General features: G+C 43.4%; 1 protein-coding gene across 10 annotated transcripts in view; it reads left to right on the top strand.

Moving 5' to 3' along the window:
- Window positions 1-18992, top strand: part of ZMYND8 (zinc finger MYND-type containing 8) — a 112463-nt gene that overhangs the window by 85085 nt on the left and 8386 nt on the right. For 8 of the 10 annotated variants that reach the window (XM_088472150.1, XM_088472151.1, XM_088472148.1 and 5 more), the window contains 9 exons: window positions 5485-5966; window positions 8781-8921; window positions 11997-12149; window positions 12252-12767; window positions 13428-13811; window positions 14835-15019; window positions 17690-17779; window positions 17914-17992; window positions 18156-18395. In XM_088472150.1, the coding sequence (XP_088328276.1) occupies window positions 5485-5966; window positions 8781-8921; window positions 11997-12149; window positions 12252-12767; window positions 13428-13811; window positions 14835-15019; window positions 17690-17779; window positions 17914-17992; window positions 18156-18395 (2270 nt within the window). The remainder of the gene's footprint in view (window positions 1-5484; window positions 5967-8780; window positions 8922-11996; window positions 12150-12251; window positions 12768-13427; window positions 13812-14834; window positions 15020-17689; window positions 17780-17913; window positions 17993-18155; window positions 18396-18992) is intronic. The other 2 variants (XM_088472153.1, XM_088472158.1) reach the window with 1 other exon arrangement.

Genomic DNA, 18992 nt, shown 5'->3' with positions numbered 1-18992 from the left:
AAGTGGGTATGGGTGGTAGGGAACCTAAAAAATTTCGTATTTGGAGATATTCAAAGGGATTTAAGGATTGGGTTGGACATTGCAGTTGTAGGTCTGGGAGGGAGAGCCAGAGCCCTTGTGAACGAAAATCAGCAGGAATTTAAGGGATGCTGTTATCCATGATTTTGTGCGGGCCATATGCAAACCTGGGGGGAAATTGGCTCTTTCGCTTTTATAAGAGGATCATACAAGTCTTATTCATAATAAGAAATCTAAAAGAAGGGGCGCTATATCATATCACAATAGATATAGTACTAAATAGTAGGTCTGTATAAATTACTAGCAGTCAAAACTGCAGCTCTTGTATGACAAGATCTGGTATCTTGGCAACACCTCACAATAAAAGGAAAATGAATACACAAATAGAGCTCTGTGATGCAACTGCTGAATTAAAAAAATATTGAATATATTTGAATCCACATAAATATTACAAATATTAAACCCATAAACCGTATTGAGATTAGGGGTGAGCGGGTTCGGATTTCTGAAATCCGAACCCCCCCGAGCCCCCCCGATCCGAGTCCGATCCGAGTCAGGCTCGACTTTTCCCGCCTGACTCGGATTCTGAAATCGAGGCAAAACGTCATCTTCCCGCCTTCCGAGTCTCGCGGGTTTTGGATCCTATATAAGGTACCCACGTCGGCGCCATTTTCTCACTCGGCTGTGGACAGTGAAGAGGGAGGGTGGGAGTTAGGGCTGTGTAGTGTAGTGTAGTGTAGTGCTGCTGTTGTCCACTACTTCAAAGTCCATAGGGGCTGGCTGTGTTGTGCTGTGCTGCTGTTGTTAATAGGGGCTGTGTCCACTACTTCAAAGTCCATAGGGGCTGGCTGGACTGTGTTGTGCAGTCAGTTCTCCATAGGGGCTGTGTCCACTCCAAAGTCCTGTGCAGTGTCCCAGTCCTAAAGAGGTGCTGTAGTGTTGTCCAGGGGGTGCTCTGTCCATCAGGGGTGCTCCCCCCAAGTGCTAAAAATATAATATATTTTCTGTGTTTGTGAATTGTGTGCGCAGTAGCCGCACGTGCATCAACAAAGTAGTGCCAAGCGTGCGCCTGTGTCATAAGTAAAGGGCCGGCTGGCTTGACCGTTAAAGGGTGCTGTAACCCCCGAAAGTACACTCCAGTCCAAACCAAAAAAAAATTATTTTCTGTGTTTGTGAATTGTGTGCGCAGTAGCCGCACGTGCATCAACAAAGTAGTGCCAAGCGTGCGCCTGTGTCATAAGTAAAGGGCCGGCTGGCTTGACCGTTAAAGGGTGCTGTAACCCACAAAGTACACTCCAGTCCAAACCCCCAAAAAAATTATTTTCTGTGTTTAGCCGCACGTATATATCAAATCGATATAACATAAATGGAGGACCAAACTTTCTCCGATAAAAATAAAATAGAGAAAGATCAAGAACCACTTCCTCCTAGTGCTGAAGCTGCTGCCACTAGTCATGACATAGACGATAACATGCCATCAACGTCGTCTGCCAAGGCCGATGCCCAATGTCATAGTAGAGGGCACATACAATCCCAAATGGCAAAGTTCAGGAAAATGACCTTGAAAAAGACATTTAAATCAGCTGAAGAGAAACGTAAACTTGCCAATATGCCATTTACGACACGGAGTGGCAAGGAACGGCTAAGGTCGATCCCTAGTATGTTCATGACTAGTGGTTCAGCTTCACATGACGATGGAAGCCCTCCTCCCACTAAAAAAATCAAAAGAGTTAAGCTGGCAAAAGCACAGCGAAGAACTGTGCTTTCTAAGAAGATATCACAAATCCCCAAGGAGAGTCCAAGTGTGGTGGTGGTTGCGATGCCTGACCTTCCCAGCACTGGACGGGAAGAGGTGGCTCTTTCCACCATTTGCACGCCCTCTGCAAGTGCTGAAAGGAGCACCCACAGTCCACTTGCTGATATGCAAATTGAAGATGTCACTGTTGAAGTACAACAGGATGAGGATACTGGTGTAGCTGGCGCTGAGGAGGAAGTTGGCGAGGAGGATTCTGATGGTGATGTGGTTTGTTTAAATCAGGCTCCGGGGGAGACAGTTGTTGTCCGTGGGATGAAAAAGCCCATCACGGTCATGCCTGGGCAGAAGACCAAACATTCCACCTCTTTGGTCTGGCAATATTTCTATCCAAATCCGGACAACAACTGTCTTGCCATATGTACCATATGTAAAGGTGAAATAAGTAGGGGTAGGGACGTCAACCACCTAGGAACATCCTCCCTTATACGGCACCTGCAGCGCGTTCATAAAAAGTTACTGTCAAGTTCAGAAACTTTGGCTAAGACCGTAAGCAGTCCAGGGACACCTAAATCCCGTTGTCCTGTTGTATCCAAGCGCCTGCAAACCACACCGTCAACTCCCTCCTCGTCAATTTCCTCCTTAGTTAGGATCGGAAGTAGTCCTGCAGGCCATGTCACTGGCATGACTGACTCTCCTATCCGGGATTCCTCCGGAGGATCCTGCATTGCTACGCCTACTGCTGCCGCTGCTGCTGTTGCTGCTGCTGGGAGTCGTTCATCATCCCAGAGAGGAAGTAGGAACACCACTACTTTTACTAAACAATTGACCCTCCAACAGTCCTTAGCGAGGAGGATGAAGTACGACAGCAGTCATCCTGAAGCAAAACGTATAACTGAGGCCTTGACTGCTATGTTGGTGTTAGACGTGCGTCCGGTATCCGCCATTAGTGCAGTGGGATTTAGACAATTGATGGAGGTAGTGTGTCCCCGGTTCCAAATCCCGTCTAGATTCCACTTCACTAGGCAGGCGATACCGAGACTGTACAGAAACGTCAGAAAAAGTGTCCTCAGTGTCCTGAAAAATGCCGTTGTACACAATGTCCACTTAACCATGGACATGTGGACAAGTGGAACAGGGCAGACTAAGGACTATATGACTGTGACAGCCCACTGGGTAGATGTATCACCTTACGCAGCAACAGCAGCAGCGTCACCAGTAGCAGCATCTCAGAAATGCCAGCTCGTTACAAGGCAGGCTACGCTGTGTATCACCGGTTTCAGTAAGAGGCACACCGCCGACAACCTCTTAGAGAAACTGAGGGAAATCATCGCCCAGTGGCTTATCCCACTTAGACTCTCCTGGGGATTTGTGATATCTGACAACGCCACCAATATTGTGCGGGCATTACATCTGGGCAAATTCCAGCACGTCCCATGTTTTGCTCACACAATAAACTTGGTGGTGCAGAATTTTCTGAAAAGCGACAGGGGCGTGCAGGAGACGCTTTGGGTGGCCCGAAAAATTTCTGGCCACTTTCGCCATTCAGCGACTGCGTGCCGAAGACTGGAGCGCCAGCAAACACTCTTGAACCTGCCCCGCCATCACCTGAAGCAAGAGGTTGTGACGCGGTGGAACTCAACCCTCTATATGCTTCAGAGGATGGAGGAGCAGCAAAAGGCCATACAAGCCTATACATCCACCTATGACATAGGCAAAGGAGGGGGTATGCACCTGACTCAAGCGCAGTGGAGAATGATTTCCGTGTTGTGCAAGGTTCTCCAGCCCTTCGAACTTGCCACACGTGAAGTCAGTTCAGACACTGCCAGCTTGAGTCAGGTCATTCCCCTCATCAGGCTTTTGCAGAAGCAGCTGGAGAAAGTGAAGGAGGAGCTAAGACGGAGCGATTCCGCTCGGCATGTGGGACTTGTGGATGAAGCCCTTCATTCGCTTTGCCAGGATTCCAGGGTGGTCAATCTGTTGAAATCAGACCACTACGTTTTGGCCACCGTGCTCGATCCTAGGTTTAAAGCCTATGTGGTGTCTCTCTTTCCGGCCGACACAAGCCTGCAGAGGTGCAAAGACCTGCTGGTGAACACACTGTCAGCTGAAGCGGAACGTGACACGTCAACGGCTCCTTCTTCATTTTCTCCTGCAACTGGGGCTGCCAGGAAAAAACTTAGGTATCCTAAGCAACCCGCTGGCGGTGATGCAGGGCAGGCAGGACCAAGTTTGGACATCTGGTCCGGACTGAAGGACCTGGCAACAATTTCTGACATGTCTACTGTCACTGCATATGATACTGTCACCATTGACAGAATGGTGGAGGATTACATCGGTGACAGCATCCAAGTAGGCATGGCAGACAGTCCATACCTGTACTGGCAGGAAAAAGAGGCAATTTGGAGGCCCCTGTACAAACTGGCTCTATTTTACCTGAGTTGCCCCCCCTCCAGTGTGTACTCCGAAAGAGTGTTTAGTGCAGCCGGGAACCTTGTCAGCGAAAGGCGTAGGAGGTTGCTTCCACAGAATGTGGAGAAGATGATGTTCATCAAAATGAATTATCAGCTCTTCCAGGGAGACCAGCCTCCAGAAGGTACAGAGGGACCTGTGGTGGTGGATTCAAGTGGGGACGAGTTAATACTTTGTGAGGATGAGGATGTACACACTGAAGAGGGTGAGGAATCGGTGGATGAGGAGGATGAGGATGACATCTTGCCTCCATAGAGCCAGTTTGTGCAGGGACACATTAATTGCCAGCTTGTTTTGTGGGGGCCCAAACGAACCAATCATTTCAGCCACAGTTGTGTGGCAGACCCTGGCGCTGAAATGATTGGTTTGTTAAAGTGTGCATGTCCTGTTTATACAACATAAGGGTGGGTGGGAGGGCCCAAGGACAATTCCATCTTGCACCTCTTTTTTTTCTTTGCATTATGTACAGTTTGGGGCCTAGTTTTTCAAACTGCCATCCTGTCTGCCACTGCAGTTTCACGCCTAGATGGGTCACGTGTTTGTGCCGCCCACTCGTGTCTCTTAGCATAGTCATCCAGCTACCTCGGTGCAACGTTTTGGACATAAAAACACTATTGTGAGGTGTGAGGTGTTCAGAATAGACTGGAAATGAGTGGAAATTAAGGTTATTGAGGTTAATAATAGCATAGGAGCAGAAAAACCTACAAATTCTGTGATTTTAGCTGTTTTTATGCTTTTTTTAAAAAAAATACAGATCCAAAACACAAAACCCAGAACCCAAAACACGGAAGGGTGGTTTTGGCAAAACCAATCCAGATCCAAAACACGAAGAAAGATCCAGATCCAAAACCAAAACACAAAACACGAAAAGTGGCCGGTGCACACCCCTAATTGAGATCCAAATAAACATCATATAAATTTCTAAATTTGTTCTGACCTTAAACCAATCCTTCTAAATAATCTGTGGCCACATTTCTCTGATGAAACCACCATGTAATTAAGGCGGAGAAATGCTTAAATGACACAATCCGCATTTGGAAACAGATGGAGACCATGGTGTGTTGTTTATGATATAGACACCACAACACAAATGACACAAATAGAATGATCTATTATGAATAAATTTATCTCATGAAGGCGTGATCCTGCGAATCAGTCCAAGAAATGCACAGCCCTCCTATTTTGGTATGTTTTCTGGGTTTTTTGTGTGAAAGTTGACTAATCTTTGTTACATTTTTCAGGGCCTGGGTACCAATGAACAATTGCTACCTCATGTCAAAAGAAATCCCCTTTTCTGTAAAAAAGACAAAAAGCATCTTTAATAGCGCCATGCAGGAAATGGAAGTGTACGTGGAAAACATCCGCAAGAGGTTTGGCGTATTTAACTATGCTCCATTTAGGACACCTTACACACCCAACAACCAATACCAAATGTTGCTGGACACTGGCAATCCAAGTGCTGGGACCGCAAAAACTGACAAGCAGGAAAAAGTAAAACTGAACTTTGACATGACAGCGTCACCGAAGATCTTAATGAGCAAGCCCATGTTAAATAGTGGCGGTGGTCGGCGAATTTCTTTAACTGACATGCCCCGCTCTCCAATGAGTACAAACTCATCCGTGCACACTGGGTCGGATGTGGAACAAGATGCTGATAAGAAAGCGGTGTCCAGTCACTTCAGTGCAAGTGAGGAGTCCATGGAATTTATTGATAAGAGCACAGGTGAGAAAACCAAAGTACACAATGCTGAGCATTCGGGGTGACTGATATTAGCTATACACACAGGAGTCTCATTTGTTTTGGTCAGTCATGTGGATAATACCCTGACCTCCCTGTGCATCAATGATTCTGGTGAAATATTGGCTGAAGAAGAGAGAGAACAACGGAATTAGAGAAGTGGCCAGAACATGGGGAACAGATTACAAGGATATTACAGGCCGTGTTGGGGAGGGAGTGAGATCAGGGAATAACATTAGTTATTGGGACAGTCAATAAAAAAAAGGCTATATGGATCTGTCAGACAGACAGGGCAGACTTATGGAGAAAACCAATGTGCCAAAAAAATAGAGCCGGTAGATTGCCAGAGATGGAGGTCAGACACACAGGATAGGGAGGCAGCTTGCAGGGCGAAGTTAAGGCTGTAAGGAAGAATGTGCTGAATTAGTAACACCGAAAGTAATGTTAAAAAAAAAATAGGACAAGGAGGAGTGAGAACACTCACTACTAGGAGTTCATGTTATATTAAAACAGTCATAGACTTGTATAAGAATGATATATCCAAATTTATTCACATAATTAAAAGAATGTTAAAAAACATTCGTTAAAAATAGAAAATGTCCTCACCAGCAAAAGCAAGTCTCTGGTAAAGATACAGATGCTCCAAGGTGTTAATTTAATAATTATAACATATAGGGATATTTTTTTATCAAACATTGAAAAGTGTGGAGCAGTGGAGAAGTTGCCCATAGCAACCAATCAGTTCCTACCTATTATTTTCTAGACTGTACTTGATAAATGCTGCTTCAAAGCTGATTGGTTGCTATGGGAAACTTCTCCACTGGTTCACTTCTCTACACTTTTCACTGCTTGATAAATAGACCCCCAAGTCTTTTACCAATCCAAAAGCATTGTTGATCCAGGTATTTCCAATTGGCAACAATAGGTCACAATTAGAGTTGTGTGTGTGCACCGATAAAGGGGCAGATAGATTTTTGAAACAGCGCTGTGATGCTGATAATTAATTAGCAGCAGTGTGAGTTCAGTCTGTACTGTGTAAACCTCCAGGGGAGGACGCAGGGAGATTTTGGCATCTGCGCTATGCTCAACAGTGTCACAAATTCCAGGAAGCACATTGACAGTAATGGAGCATACACACGGTCAGATTTTTCTTTTGAACGATATCGTTTGAACGATTTTGCTAACGATTTACTCAACGATTTGAACGATATCTGAAGAAAAAGAATGAAATCTGACTGCAAACATGTCAGATATCGTTCTCTAACAAACGTGAACGCGCATCGTTCATCGTCCATGCTTGTACACATGAACGATTTTTTTAATCAGATTTGAACGATTTTTAAAATCGTTATCGTTCAAATCTGATGAAAAATCTGACCATGTGTATGCACCATAAGTTGCAGTGCTATCAGGGAGGAGCACTAGTTTAGGTATGCAGACTAGCGCTAAGCTCAATCTCCAGCACAAATATAACGGATCAGGGGGTTTAGTAGCATGTTTCTTACCCCTGCTTATATCCAATACGTCACTGCCGGCGTCTCACCATTTAAGCAGCAGCCTCAAAGTAGACAATCCCCAGATGCTAGAAGTGGTTTTCAGCAATCCGCCAGTTTTAACAACCTTGGAACAAAGAATCCCAGAGCAGTATTACCAATCCTAACATGTTTCTCCTTCAATATACAGCGAAGGTTTCATCAGAGGGTATAAGGGAATCCTTATTTAAACTAGTGAAGGCCAATCCGCAACAGGTTCACTGATTTCCCATTGCAGTATATTCACCTGTGTGGATCAATTAGTTCAAAGTATTTTGTTTTGCATATGTACAAAACAATCAGTCAAATCTCAGGTATAACAGAAAATGGATATCATTTTCACGTCTTATCTTTACAAATACAATATATAATAAAATTGCAAGTAAAAAGTCTGTAAAATTGTAAAAATCATATAAATGACATCAGACAGCAGCATCACTTGAGGCACTAAAAATTGAAGTGACACTACAATCCCACACAGCTATAGGCTTCCCCTATAGCCTAGGGGGTTGGTGACCTTAATACCCCTTTTCCACTGGCCAAAATACCCAGGTTATTGCAGTATCAACCCGGGTAGCGGCTCAGTGGAAAAGGGTCATAGGAAAAAATCCTGGGTATATTGACCCGACATTTCTTCCTGGGTCTCGACCAGGGTTTCATGCGGATAAAACCTGGCTCAGGTTCAGTGGAAACTGGTTAACCAGGTCTTCCAACCCAGGACCCATTTACCGCATGGTGATTGGCTGTCCGGTTCGTCATTTAGGGGGCTAGTGCCCCAACAATCGTGACCAGAGCATCTGTACTCCGCTTCAAATCTATTCTTTTTCTTTATTATTTAAAATGAATTAAAGATATTACAATATGATGCCTATAATATTGAAGCACCATTAATAATTTCATTACTTCAAAATGAATTAAAGATATTACAATATGATGCTTATAATAACATGCTTGTCTTGGTTCAGCTATCAGTTTTATGTTTTTATGTTAAAAAAAACCCTATTTGATATCTATCAAATTGTAAAAGTAACATTAGATAAACAATTTATTACTTAAACCATTTGTTTAGTAAGAACACAAAGATGTTCTCTTACCTGCTATCAAAGGTTTGTTTATATGAACTTGAGGTTTTTTTTTTTATGTAAAAAAAACTCCTTGTCATAGTCAGGAGTCCCAAGTAAACATTGTGCTGAGGCATTTGGCACATACTGTAAATCTTCCGCTGGCATGCTGAGCTAGTTTCATGATTTTGTATTTTGTTTTACAGCCTCTCCTGTAGCTACAAAAACAGGACACGGTGGAAGCATATCAGACAGTCCCAAACCTTTCTCTCCTCAGTCTTCAACACCAATAACATCTAAACCAGAACGAAACAGCAGCACCGGCAGCATACTCAACCTCAACCTCGGTCAGTGCTCAATTTTAATGAACAACTAATGAAAATTAAATAACAACTAAATGGCCACTAATTAATAGAATCCTAGTTTGTGGAGGCTCAGTTTAGCCAGACACCAAGCAACAAAGACTAGGGGGCTTATGTAATAGGTTGCGAGCTGCAGCCACTGTGGGAACTCCTGCGAGTCTTCCCGTATTTTTTTATGTGGCAATTATTTTAAAGGCAAAACCAGCTTGGTTTTCCCTTTAAAATGATTTCCCTTAATTTTTTTTTAAGGACAGACTCGCAGGAGTTCCCACAGTGTCTGCAGCTCACAACCTATTACATAATTCCTCAGGCTGAGTATGCACTTGAAAGATGCAACGGCCCAATACGAGGTTATTTTGGGCCCATGCACACACTGCACGATTTTTTAAAATATCCTGTTTAGGGAACTTTACCTCCTGTGTAAACGACAGATTGGGACTACACACTACACAATGGTCGTGTAGAGGAGCGGTTGGAGGTACCATTATTACACAACCTATTGTGTAGTGCGTATCCAGCTTAAGGGGTTGTGTTGGAAGGAACACTACCATTGCTACAAAGGCATCCACCGTCTCCCTATAGTAGAGGAACTCAGGTGGAGCCGCAAGCTGTGCCTCACCTACTGCCCTTTACCAGACCTCATCTGAGAAGCCAACAAAGATGAAACCCTGTCCATACTGAGAACGGTGGTGATCAAGGATCCAGGCCCAGCTGTTGCTGACACCTGCACCGATTACAACGTGCACTGGGGCCTATCCTGACTGCTCCTATCCCTGAAGGGAAGATGTAGTTGCCTATTGGATGTTAGCCTGGAGCAGCAGTGTAATCTGACAGATCAGGTGGTAACAGCGATACTAGGTACAGAGAAGCATGAGGGGATCTGTTTAATGAACAAGGGCCTTCTCTGGATTGGGCCTTTAGAGGTAGGTGTATATCCAAACAAGCGCTTGCTGGGCTTAACCTAAGGCTGGGTACACACGTAAAGATTTTCTGTCCAACCATCCAATTAGTTGATTGGTTGGAATGAAAATCTGGCAATGTATGAAAACAAATGACAATCAGCAATTTGCTCCCAAACGCCGGAAAATGGACAAAAACTGTTTGTTAAATGTTTGATCTAAACAGTTTGTTCAAACTTGTCTGATGACCATTTTCATCTGTTTTCTGGCATTTAGGAGCAAATTGCTGATCATCAGTTACTCCCATACGTTACCAGATTTTCATTCCAACTAATCAACTAGTTAGATGGTTGGACAGAAAATCTTTACGTGTGTACCCAGCTTAAGAATAGAAAAACCGCCACAACTGACACACTCTGCTTGCTGCGTTAGCTCTCCCATGCTGTATGTCCTCACACACGGGGCCTGATTTAGTCCTGATATGTGCATAGTTCACCAATGATTTTTGTACTGTGCATGCACCCCGATTGCCTGCCAACAAAGATGCAGCACAGAATTGGAAGCATGGTCAGATAATTTTAGTGGCCTTTCCTGGGAAATAACGGGGGTGCCAAATCCGATGCGGGCGTGCCGCTGAAAGTGCATTCAAAGATGCAAAGCCGCTCACACAGGAGATCATAGTTAGACATAGAGATTGCAATTGGGCTGGTGTCATTTCTTCGGTACGCTGACAGACATGCACGATCTTAAGGCACTGCCTGTTGGAATCTCAGTTATTTAAATATAGGAGGCGGCAGAATCATGCCCCAGGAAAGAGAACATTTAGTCTTGTGTGTGTTTCTCTGACGCTTTTTAATATTTAAAATGTGGTTCACTTTTATTCTGTGCACTACACTAGTACATACTTGCCTACTTTTAAAAAGCATTTCAGGGAGATTGTGAAAGCAGCACCTATGAGCGCGTGTTACAGTGGGCGTGTACTGATAAATCTGAGAGGCGTGTCCTAAACCTGACTTACATCCAAATGTAAACCAGCCCAAAAGCAGTTAGTAAGATCTGTTTGTTGATGAAAACACACTGATACTTTTCAGAAATTCATAAGGATCATTGTGCCTTATAATAACCAATGCAAGGAAATTACACTAATGATCCCATTTGAATGTATATATCTGTTTTTTAATATAACAGCTTCATAATGGGGGTAAGGATGAAATGAGGGAGATTGCTAGACTCTTCAGGGAGACAGGGAGATTGCTATAATTCAGGGAGTCTCCCTGACAATGAGGGAGAGTTGGCAAGTATGCTACACTGACATATTGTGGGATCTGGTACAAGAGTTTGACATTCAGAATGTTGACCCGAAAATGTTGCCATAGTCTGGATGTCAACCTTCAGAATGCCGACAGGGTCTCAATACCGACATTTATATATTAGTATTTTTATTAATTGAAAAAAATTACTTATGAGCGGTCTTGTGGCAGGTGACACTGCATACAATTAAAAAATGCCTGATCAGTTTATACAAATTTTAACTGTAAAAATAAAGCTCCCCCCCAAATTTTTGTTTTGGCTGGCGTTTAGTACTGTAGGCTTCACTAGTATACTAGTTGCCTTATTTGCGGTCCAGCTTTCATCTGAATTGGTACTGTGATACACTCCTAGTGAAGCAGGCCATTTTATATTTGAGTTGTCAATGCCCCAATGAATTTTCTTATTTTCATGAATAGATATTTCACAGGATAGAGATATTGGCAACACAGCTGGCACAGCAAGGACCATTTCTGGAATCGGGGGAGATGATGGAATTTTATGCTGACATGTTGGACGTATCTGTAGTCTGTACATTGTAGTTTCATTTTAATTTAGACTAGTAATATTGATCTGGCATATGCCAGGTCACCCCCAGCACCACCCCGCTATACAGTACATACCCTGTGCCGGGCCTTGTGCTGCTGATTTCCCCTCTCCTGGTCTGTCCTGTCTCTGTTGCAGAAGTGGAAGCTGAAGGTGGGCATGATGGAGATAGACAATAACCAATTAAGTAAAATAAAACTTTGGAGTTATGGCACCGCATGTTTTTTTGGTGTAAAAGAAATGGGCATTTTAGGTCTTTCACACAAATGGGAATGCTTGCTAAATGAATGTGAACTTACATTTTTAGATCGCAGTAAAGCAGAAATGGATTTGAAGGAGCTCAGTGAATCTGTTCTTCAGCAGTCTACACCCACCCCGCTCATATCTCCCAAGAGACAGATCCGGAGCCGGTTTCAGCTCAATCTTGACAAGACTATAGAGAGCTGCAAAGCCCAATTAGGTATCTCCAAATTTTTATCGCTTCTCATGCAAATGGACAGTTAAAACCTGCATGGTAGATTGTTTGATTTACTGGGCTGGTTTATCATCTCTTTAAATCCAGGAATTAATGAAATTCCGGATGATGCATACGCCGCAGTGGAGCACAGCGATTCCGAGGAATCTGAGAAGACAGACACTAGCGATAGCGAGTATGTGAGTGACGAGGATCAGAAACCAAAGAATGAACGTGACGAAGATAAGAAGGAAAGTGTGAAGGTTGAAAAAGAAGTTTCTACTTCATCCTCGTTAAAGAAGAAAGTCAAGCCTTCAATCCCAGCAGATGTGAAAGATGAAGCTAAAAGCACATCCTCAGCAACAGAGAAAGCGGACACACTGGTTAAGGAGAAGGCGGCTTCAGCAGTAGAGAAGGATGTTCCAGACAAAAGCAAGGCACTGCCACACTCTGCTAAAGAAAAACTGCCAGGGAAAGATGAGACGGACTCCCCCAGAGTAGACCTTGGACTGGACTCTGACTCAGAGAGTGAACTAGTGATAGATCTGGGAGAGGATCACTCAGGACGAGAAGGGCGGAAAGCCAAAAAAGAGGCTAAAGAAACCCCAGCAAAGCACCCAGAAAGTATGTCTGTCATTTTTATTAGTATTAAAAATAAAGAGAGCATCTTGTTTTATAGATTTTATCACTTATATTATCTCTCCTCATTTTGTGGACAAACATTTGTGGGTGGATGAGAATCCATACTGCTTTTTGCTTTAGACTTTCTTTAATACTAGTAGACATGAGGCGTATCAAATGAAATGTGTTTATGACAACCGCATAAAATGGTATTAAAGTGTAGCCTGTACCTTCGCATGTAGGAGGCAGCAATTGTATAAGCTGAACCAATATTCATGATGACAAAGCCTATCAATTCACTAAGAACGCATGACATCACTAAGGCATGAGGCACTAGTTCCTTGTGAATTGATAGGCTGAATATTGAGTAAAAAATGGCTTCCTACAGTATCTAGATGTGATGGATCCATTTTAATTCTGCCCTTACATATCCTTTTAAAGCAGATTGGCTAGCAGAGGGTAGCACAATGCTGGATAATGCATGTACTGTACATGGGTCCATCAGCCAAAATATCTAGCAATGGTTTGGAGGTACATTGTAATAGTTAATTCTCTATAATGAGAGGGCTCTTTCTCCCCAAGTGCAGATTTTATAAATCTTAAGTATCCATATTGCTAATGCATGTAAAATAATAATAATAATCCATGAATGGTTCTCTGCAGCGAAGGTCTCAGCTGCAGCTAATACCAGCAGCCACCCCCCGGCTGAAACCCCCATCATGACCCGATCGGCAGCCCAGGCGGTCCCTGCAGTGGGGGTAACGGTGACTACCAGCGCAATAGCAGCGGTCACTGCCCCAGCCGCTGCTACCGGCAGCCCAGTGAAGAAACAAAGACCCCTTCTGCCAAAGGAGACTGTCCCCACCGTGCAGAGAGTAGTGTGGAATTCTTCCAGTAAGTTTCAGACCTCATCCCAGAAATGGCACATGCAGAAAGTTCAGAGACAACAGCAACAACAGCAGCAGCAGCCTCCACCACCCCCAACCACACCTGCACCACCACAGTCTCCGCAAGGGACGAGATATCAGACACGGCAGGCTGTTAAAGGTACAAAATCCAAATCATAAGCAATGTATCAAGAGATTCTTGTTATTTCAATCCTTTTATTCATTGACTCTAGGTGCCTACATCTGTATGGAGCGTGAATGTCTCAAGATATTCAGCTTTACCATTTTTAATATATTACTAGAAGGGGGTGGGTACGGGATCCCGGCGGTCGGGATGCCGGTTGTCAGAATACCGACAGTAGCATCCCGACACAAGTAGGTAAGTGTCCTAACCCCTAACTCTAACCCACCTTTCCTACAGTCTAACCCTAACCTTTCCCTCCCGCAGCCTAACTGTTCCCCCTCCCCGCAGATTAACCCTAACCCTCCCCTTTTCCCCGCAGTCTTACCGTAAATTCCCTTCCCGCAGCCTAACCCTCTCTCTAGTGCATAACTCTTAAACCTAATCCTCCCCCTAACCCTAATAGTCCGACTATTGTCTGGATTCTGGCACAGGTATTCTGACCACCGGTATCCCGACTGCCGGGATTCCCACTACATCCCACTAGAACTACAGTATATGTCCTGGCTGTGAAGACAGTATATGACTAAGGTGTTAGCAATGACTTTACAGTGTGAGACTATTTTCGCATATCTATAAAAAAAAAATGGATGTACTTAGCAGTAGTTGTAGCTTTCCCAGAAGTAATGAGATATGTTATGTCATCATAATAGTATTTATATAATTTTGTCCACTCCTGTACATTTTACAAATCCTTGCATTAAATGTAATGATATTCTTGTGAAATGAGCCACCTCAGAGTCACTATTAGTTGAAATCAAATTTATTTTTTAAAACTGAAGCTGCTTTTAAATACTGCCAGAGAAATAGAGTCAGACTTTCTGGGGAAATGCATTGTAAAGGTCAGGAGCATGTGGGCAAAATACTGCAGCTATATAACTTATGTACTAAATTTAGATTTTGCTAGAGGAAGAAAGGAGCAAGTGAATATGTGAGGCTGTAAGAGTTATTTCCATTAATGGTTAAATTAGTATGATGTAATGAATCTTCTTGTGATTATAGCAGTGCAACAGAAAGAAGTAACCCAAACCACCACTACATCCACCATAACTCTGGTGACCAGTGTCCCACCACTAGCTGTGGTCACCAGCCCTGGACAGTCTCTCACCACATCAATCACTAGTGACCTTCCTATAGCTACCGCCTCTGCTGATGTTGCTGCTGATATCTCTAAATACACCAGCAAGGTAAGTGTCCGAAATACAACATCTTCAGTTAGTGCTTCATAGTAAGCTCCCACTTTGTTCATTGCTTATTAAAGCAATATTACTTTTAAAAATGAATGTTTTCAAATGAAGTTTAAAGTTAACTTGCTCTCGACCAGTCACTGCATTGCAGTGCATGTGCGAGAACTAGCCACTGCGACCGCAGATTACGCAGACCCATCGCAGAGTGATTGACAGGAAGTGCCATTTGTGGGAGGTGATGAGGGGGGGTTGGTGAAACACAGGCGTGCCAGTGCGTTTGAACGCTGTTGCAGAGGCACGCATACATTTTTTCACTGCAATGCCATTCGCAACTTGGCCTTTCACTGCGTGCGATGAGGATAGCAATTTCTGAGTAAGGTTTGACCTTGTGCAAGTGTGCGTGAGGCTCCGATTGTACTCAATGTTACCGATGGTTTTGCAGTCTTGCTAAACATTACGGATGTGTGTAAGGTAAGGTGGGCGTCCGTATGTAGTTCTGCGAAGGCATAGCGATCGCAGTGGATTAGCATATCATTGCAGTGAGGCTGTGTGCACAATCGCTCTTGCAATGGCAGTTGCAATAAGTACTGAATCAGGCCCAATGTACCAATTTGGCTACTGACCCTGTCACTTTCTTCTAGAGGAGTGGTGGCAGGATCACAACGGTGGTGCCACAGATTAATCCTCTTTCATTATTTCTATTATCGTACAACATTGGGGTACATAGGCTGATGCTTTTTCTTTATTCTGGATTGGTGTAGCTTCATCTGTACTCTTGTGTGGGAGTATAAGAGATGCCTTTTTCAGTATCTCACCTTTCTACTTAACCCACTTTCTGATCTGGAATGAAACCCTACTCATTGATATGCTTTACAGGGATTTGTGGTCTCAAGATGGATGTCACGTTCCTGAGCTGTAGGCAAATTATGGCAGTCCACCCTTTGGGACGACTGAGGATACTTTTCAACGACTGTTGAAGCCATGACTCTGAGAGCAAAAGGGCTTTCATAAGGAGTCATACAAACAATACATTGAGGCTGAAGATTGGTATTGATGAAGAACTAGTGTGGTGATTATATATTTCCTGGTGCAAAAGGAAAGGCTTCCTTTTCTCCTCCTTACAGTCCCAGTCTTGTCTATGGCCTGAGACTCCTTTCTCTTAAGGTCCAGGTTTCAGCCCTTTAAATTCTCTTTTGCAAGAAACTATTCCTGAATATGGAGGTTCAATAGTGCCTTTCAATCTAAATTTGGTTTGAACGACTCTGAAGCTCCCACCAATTGAGCTTTTGGACACTGTTGAAGTTAAGTCATACTGTGTTCCTCTGCGAGGAGAGTTTCTGATATATGTGCTTTATCTTGCAAGTCACCTCTTCTAGTATTCCTTGATGCAAAGGCTGTCTTGCAGATCACCCTTCTACAGTAGTTTAAATGCTTCCTGGGTGGTGCAATCTGCAGCTAGGTCTTGCAGCCACCCTGGTCCTCATTGCATACCTTAACCAAAAATTTACATGTTTATTTAAAGGTGGTAGCTTTGGATGAAAAGCGTTGCGCAAAGAAATACTTGAGCATACTTTCACCATGGTTGAAGTGTCCCCCAATAGGACGAGAGAGAAAAGAGGATTTTTATGCATGTGTAAAAATGTATTTTCTTTTGAGGGACACTGTGGTCCTGCCATTAATTTTGAGGGATACTGTGGTCCTGCCATTAAGCTCATTAATTCAGTTATATTTTTAAGAATGTTTCTGGTAAAGGAGTGTGACACTTTCTTTTTTTTTTCTTGTTCCTTTTTTTTATTGGTTTACATTATCCTTCGGGGCTTTTAGTTTTCAGTGAGTATATATGCTCCACTCACATTTACTGCACATTAACATATTAGTAAAGCCTAGACGACCTCCAGTGACATTATGTATGTCTGTAAACCTCTATTAACAAGCACGTCAAATTCTTTCTCATTTACCATGCAGTTTTACTGGTGTATTGTATTTTCTTTTATTTAATCCTTACAGTGCAGAGGTGATTCGTCTCGTTCCTAGCGCCAGACTCTATCATTTGATTGCTATGCTATCAGACATAATGAAAAATTAGCGGTTCTTAAAAATTGTATTAAATAGCTATGTTCTATAGTAGCTTAATGAAAATGGTACGCTAAAGAAATGTTGTTTATGGGGGGAATTTTTTATTGTTATGCAGTACAGAAATTGAAGGAGCATATAATATGCTGTATTATTTTGCCATTTCAGGAAAGATATGAAAACTTCTGTTCATAGAACAGTAATCATAGCGTGTGGTAGGGAATAGAGAGAGATTGTAAGATCCAAAAGGGCAGATAGTTGTGTGAATGATTAAATATTTCTGTAAAGAGCATTGTAATATGTATGCGCCAAATGAAACATTGTTGTTAGAATATTTCATAATTTCTCATGAAAGATAACATCTTTAGCTCTTTAGGTCCAGTCCTAGTTCTAAACAGCCTTGCATCAATGAATAGATTTGGAGGAGTACTTGTGTGAGAATGTAGACTTTCCAGTGCAACGTTCTACAATGACTGCACTCCATTCAGAGAGGTCTTACTGGCTATGTTCTGTAGTTCTATGTTTGTCTCTCTGTAGTTTAGCCAACTCTGCAACTTTAATTATATCACCAATAACATTATTTTTCCTTGTTTTTAGATGATGGATGCAATTAAAGGCACTATGACGGAAATCTACAATGACCTGTCTAAGAATTCAACCGGGAGCACCATAGCCGAGGTATACAGTGTATGTCTCCTGGCTTCATGTGTTGCACCGTCAGATAATATTTTGGCAAGCAGTAATGTCATTGCTTGTGAAATAGCTGAAGAAATGGTAGGTTGTGCTGTTAGTCTCATCTGAATTATTGCTCCTCCTCATAGATCCGACGCTTACGGATCGAGATTGAAAAGCTACAATGGTTGCATCAGCAGGAGCTGTCTGAAATGAAACATAACTTGGGTAAGAACCTGGCTTGGGAATGACTTGCATATTCTATGCACCATAACACAACCACAGACTTCCAGTCATGGATATATACTTTTCATCTTTTATTTGCCACTACACAAACAGATATATAATATTAAATCTGTGATGAGCCCTGATGTCTTTTATCCGGGTATAGAGCTCACCATGGCTGAGATGAGGCAGAGTCTGGAACAGGAGAGGGACAGGCTGATTGCAGAGGTGAAAAAACAAACAGAACTTGAGAAGCAGCAGGCGGTGGATGAGACCAAGAAGAAACAGTGGTGCGCCAACTGCAAGAAGGAAGCCATTTTCTACTGCTGCTGGAACACCAGCTACTGTGACTACCCCTGCCAGCAAGCACACTGGCCCGAGCACATGAAGTCCTGCACACAATCGGGTACTGGTTCATGTAACATGTGGATTGACAGACAAGAGCAGGGGTGCATGCTATTCTGTGTCTTAGTCTTGTGATCTTATTGTAATATACAGGTATAAGAGCCAGTATTCCTCATAATACATTCAGGGGTGCCGAGGAGGGGGGGGGGGTCGGGTACTAATTACCTGGGCCCAGGCTGCTGGAGGGTTCCGGCGGCGCCCCCCTCCCTCACTCTTAAATCACAGCAGCCCAGTACACACGCTGCTGTGTGCTGGGCTGCGGTGGGAGACTACAGCCACAACAGTCTCCTATGCCTGTGGGGGAGAGTAATCACACTGATCATGTGCCCCCCCCCTCCCTTTTTCGCCTTGAGGGGATCAGAGCGCCCCCTTCCCATAGCGGCGCTGCAAAAATCTTGAAAAATAAAAAAGCCTAAGCCTCCAGCGATTAGGCCATACCCCCTTCACCCAGGCCCGACCAGCCCCTCTACTCCCCTGAATACATTATGTATTCTAGTTTTGCCATATCCGTTTCATCAACCCATGTCTTCACGTCAAGTAGGATGGAAGACTTTGCGATAAGTGCTGGTTTTTTAGATTTCTTTGATGCATATTGTGC

This window comes from Taudactylus pleione, unplaced genomic scaffold (assembly GCF_031769625.1).
Source record: "Taudactylus pleione unplaced genomic scaffold, aTauple2 ptg000121l, whole genome shotgun sequence".
NCBI classification, from domain to species: Eukaryota; Metazoa; Chordata; class Amphibia; order Anura; family Myobatrachidae; genus Taudactylus; species Taudactylus pleione.
Note: the sequence above shows the minus strand (reverse complement) of the source record. Positions and strands in the feature narration are given on the sequence as shown.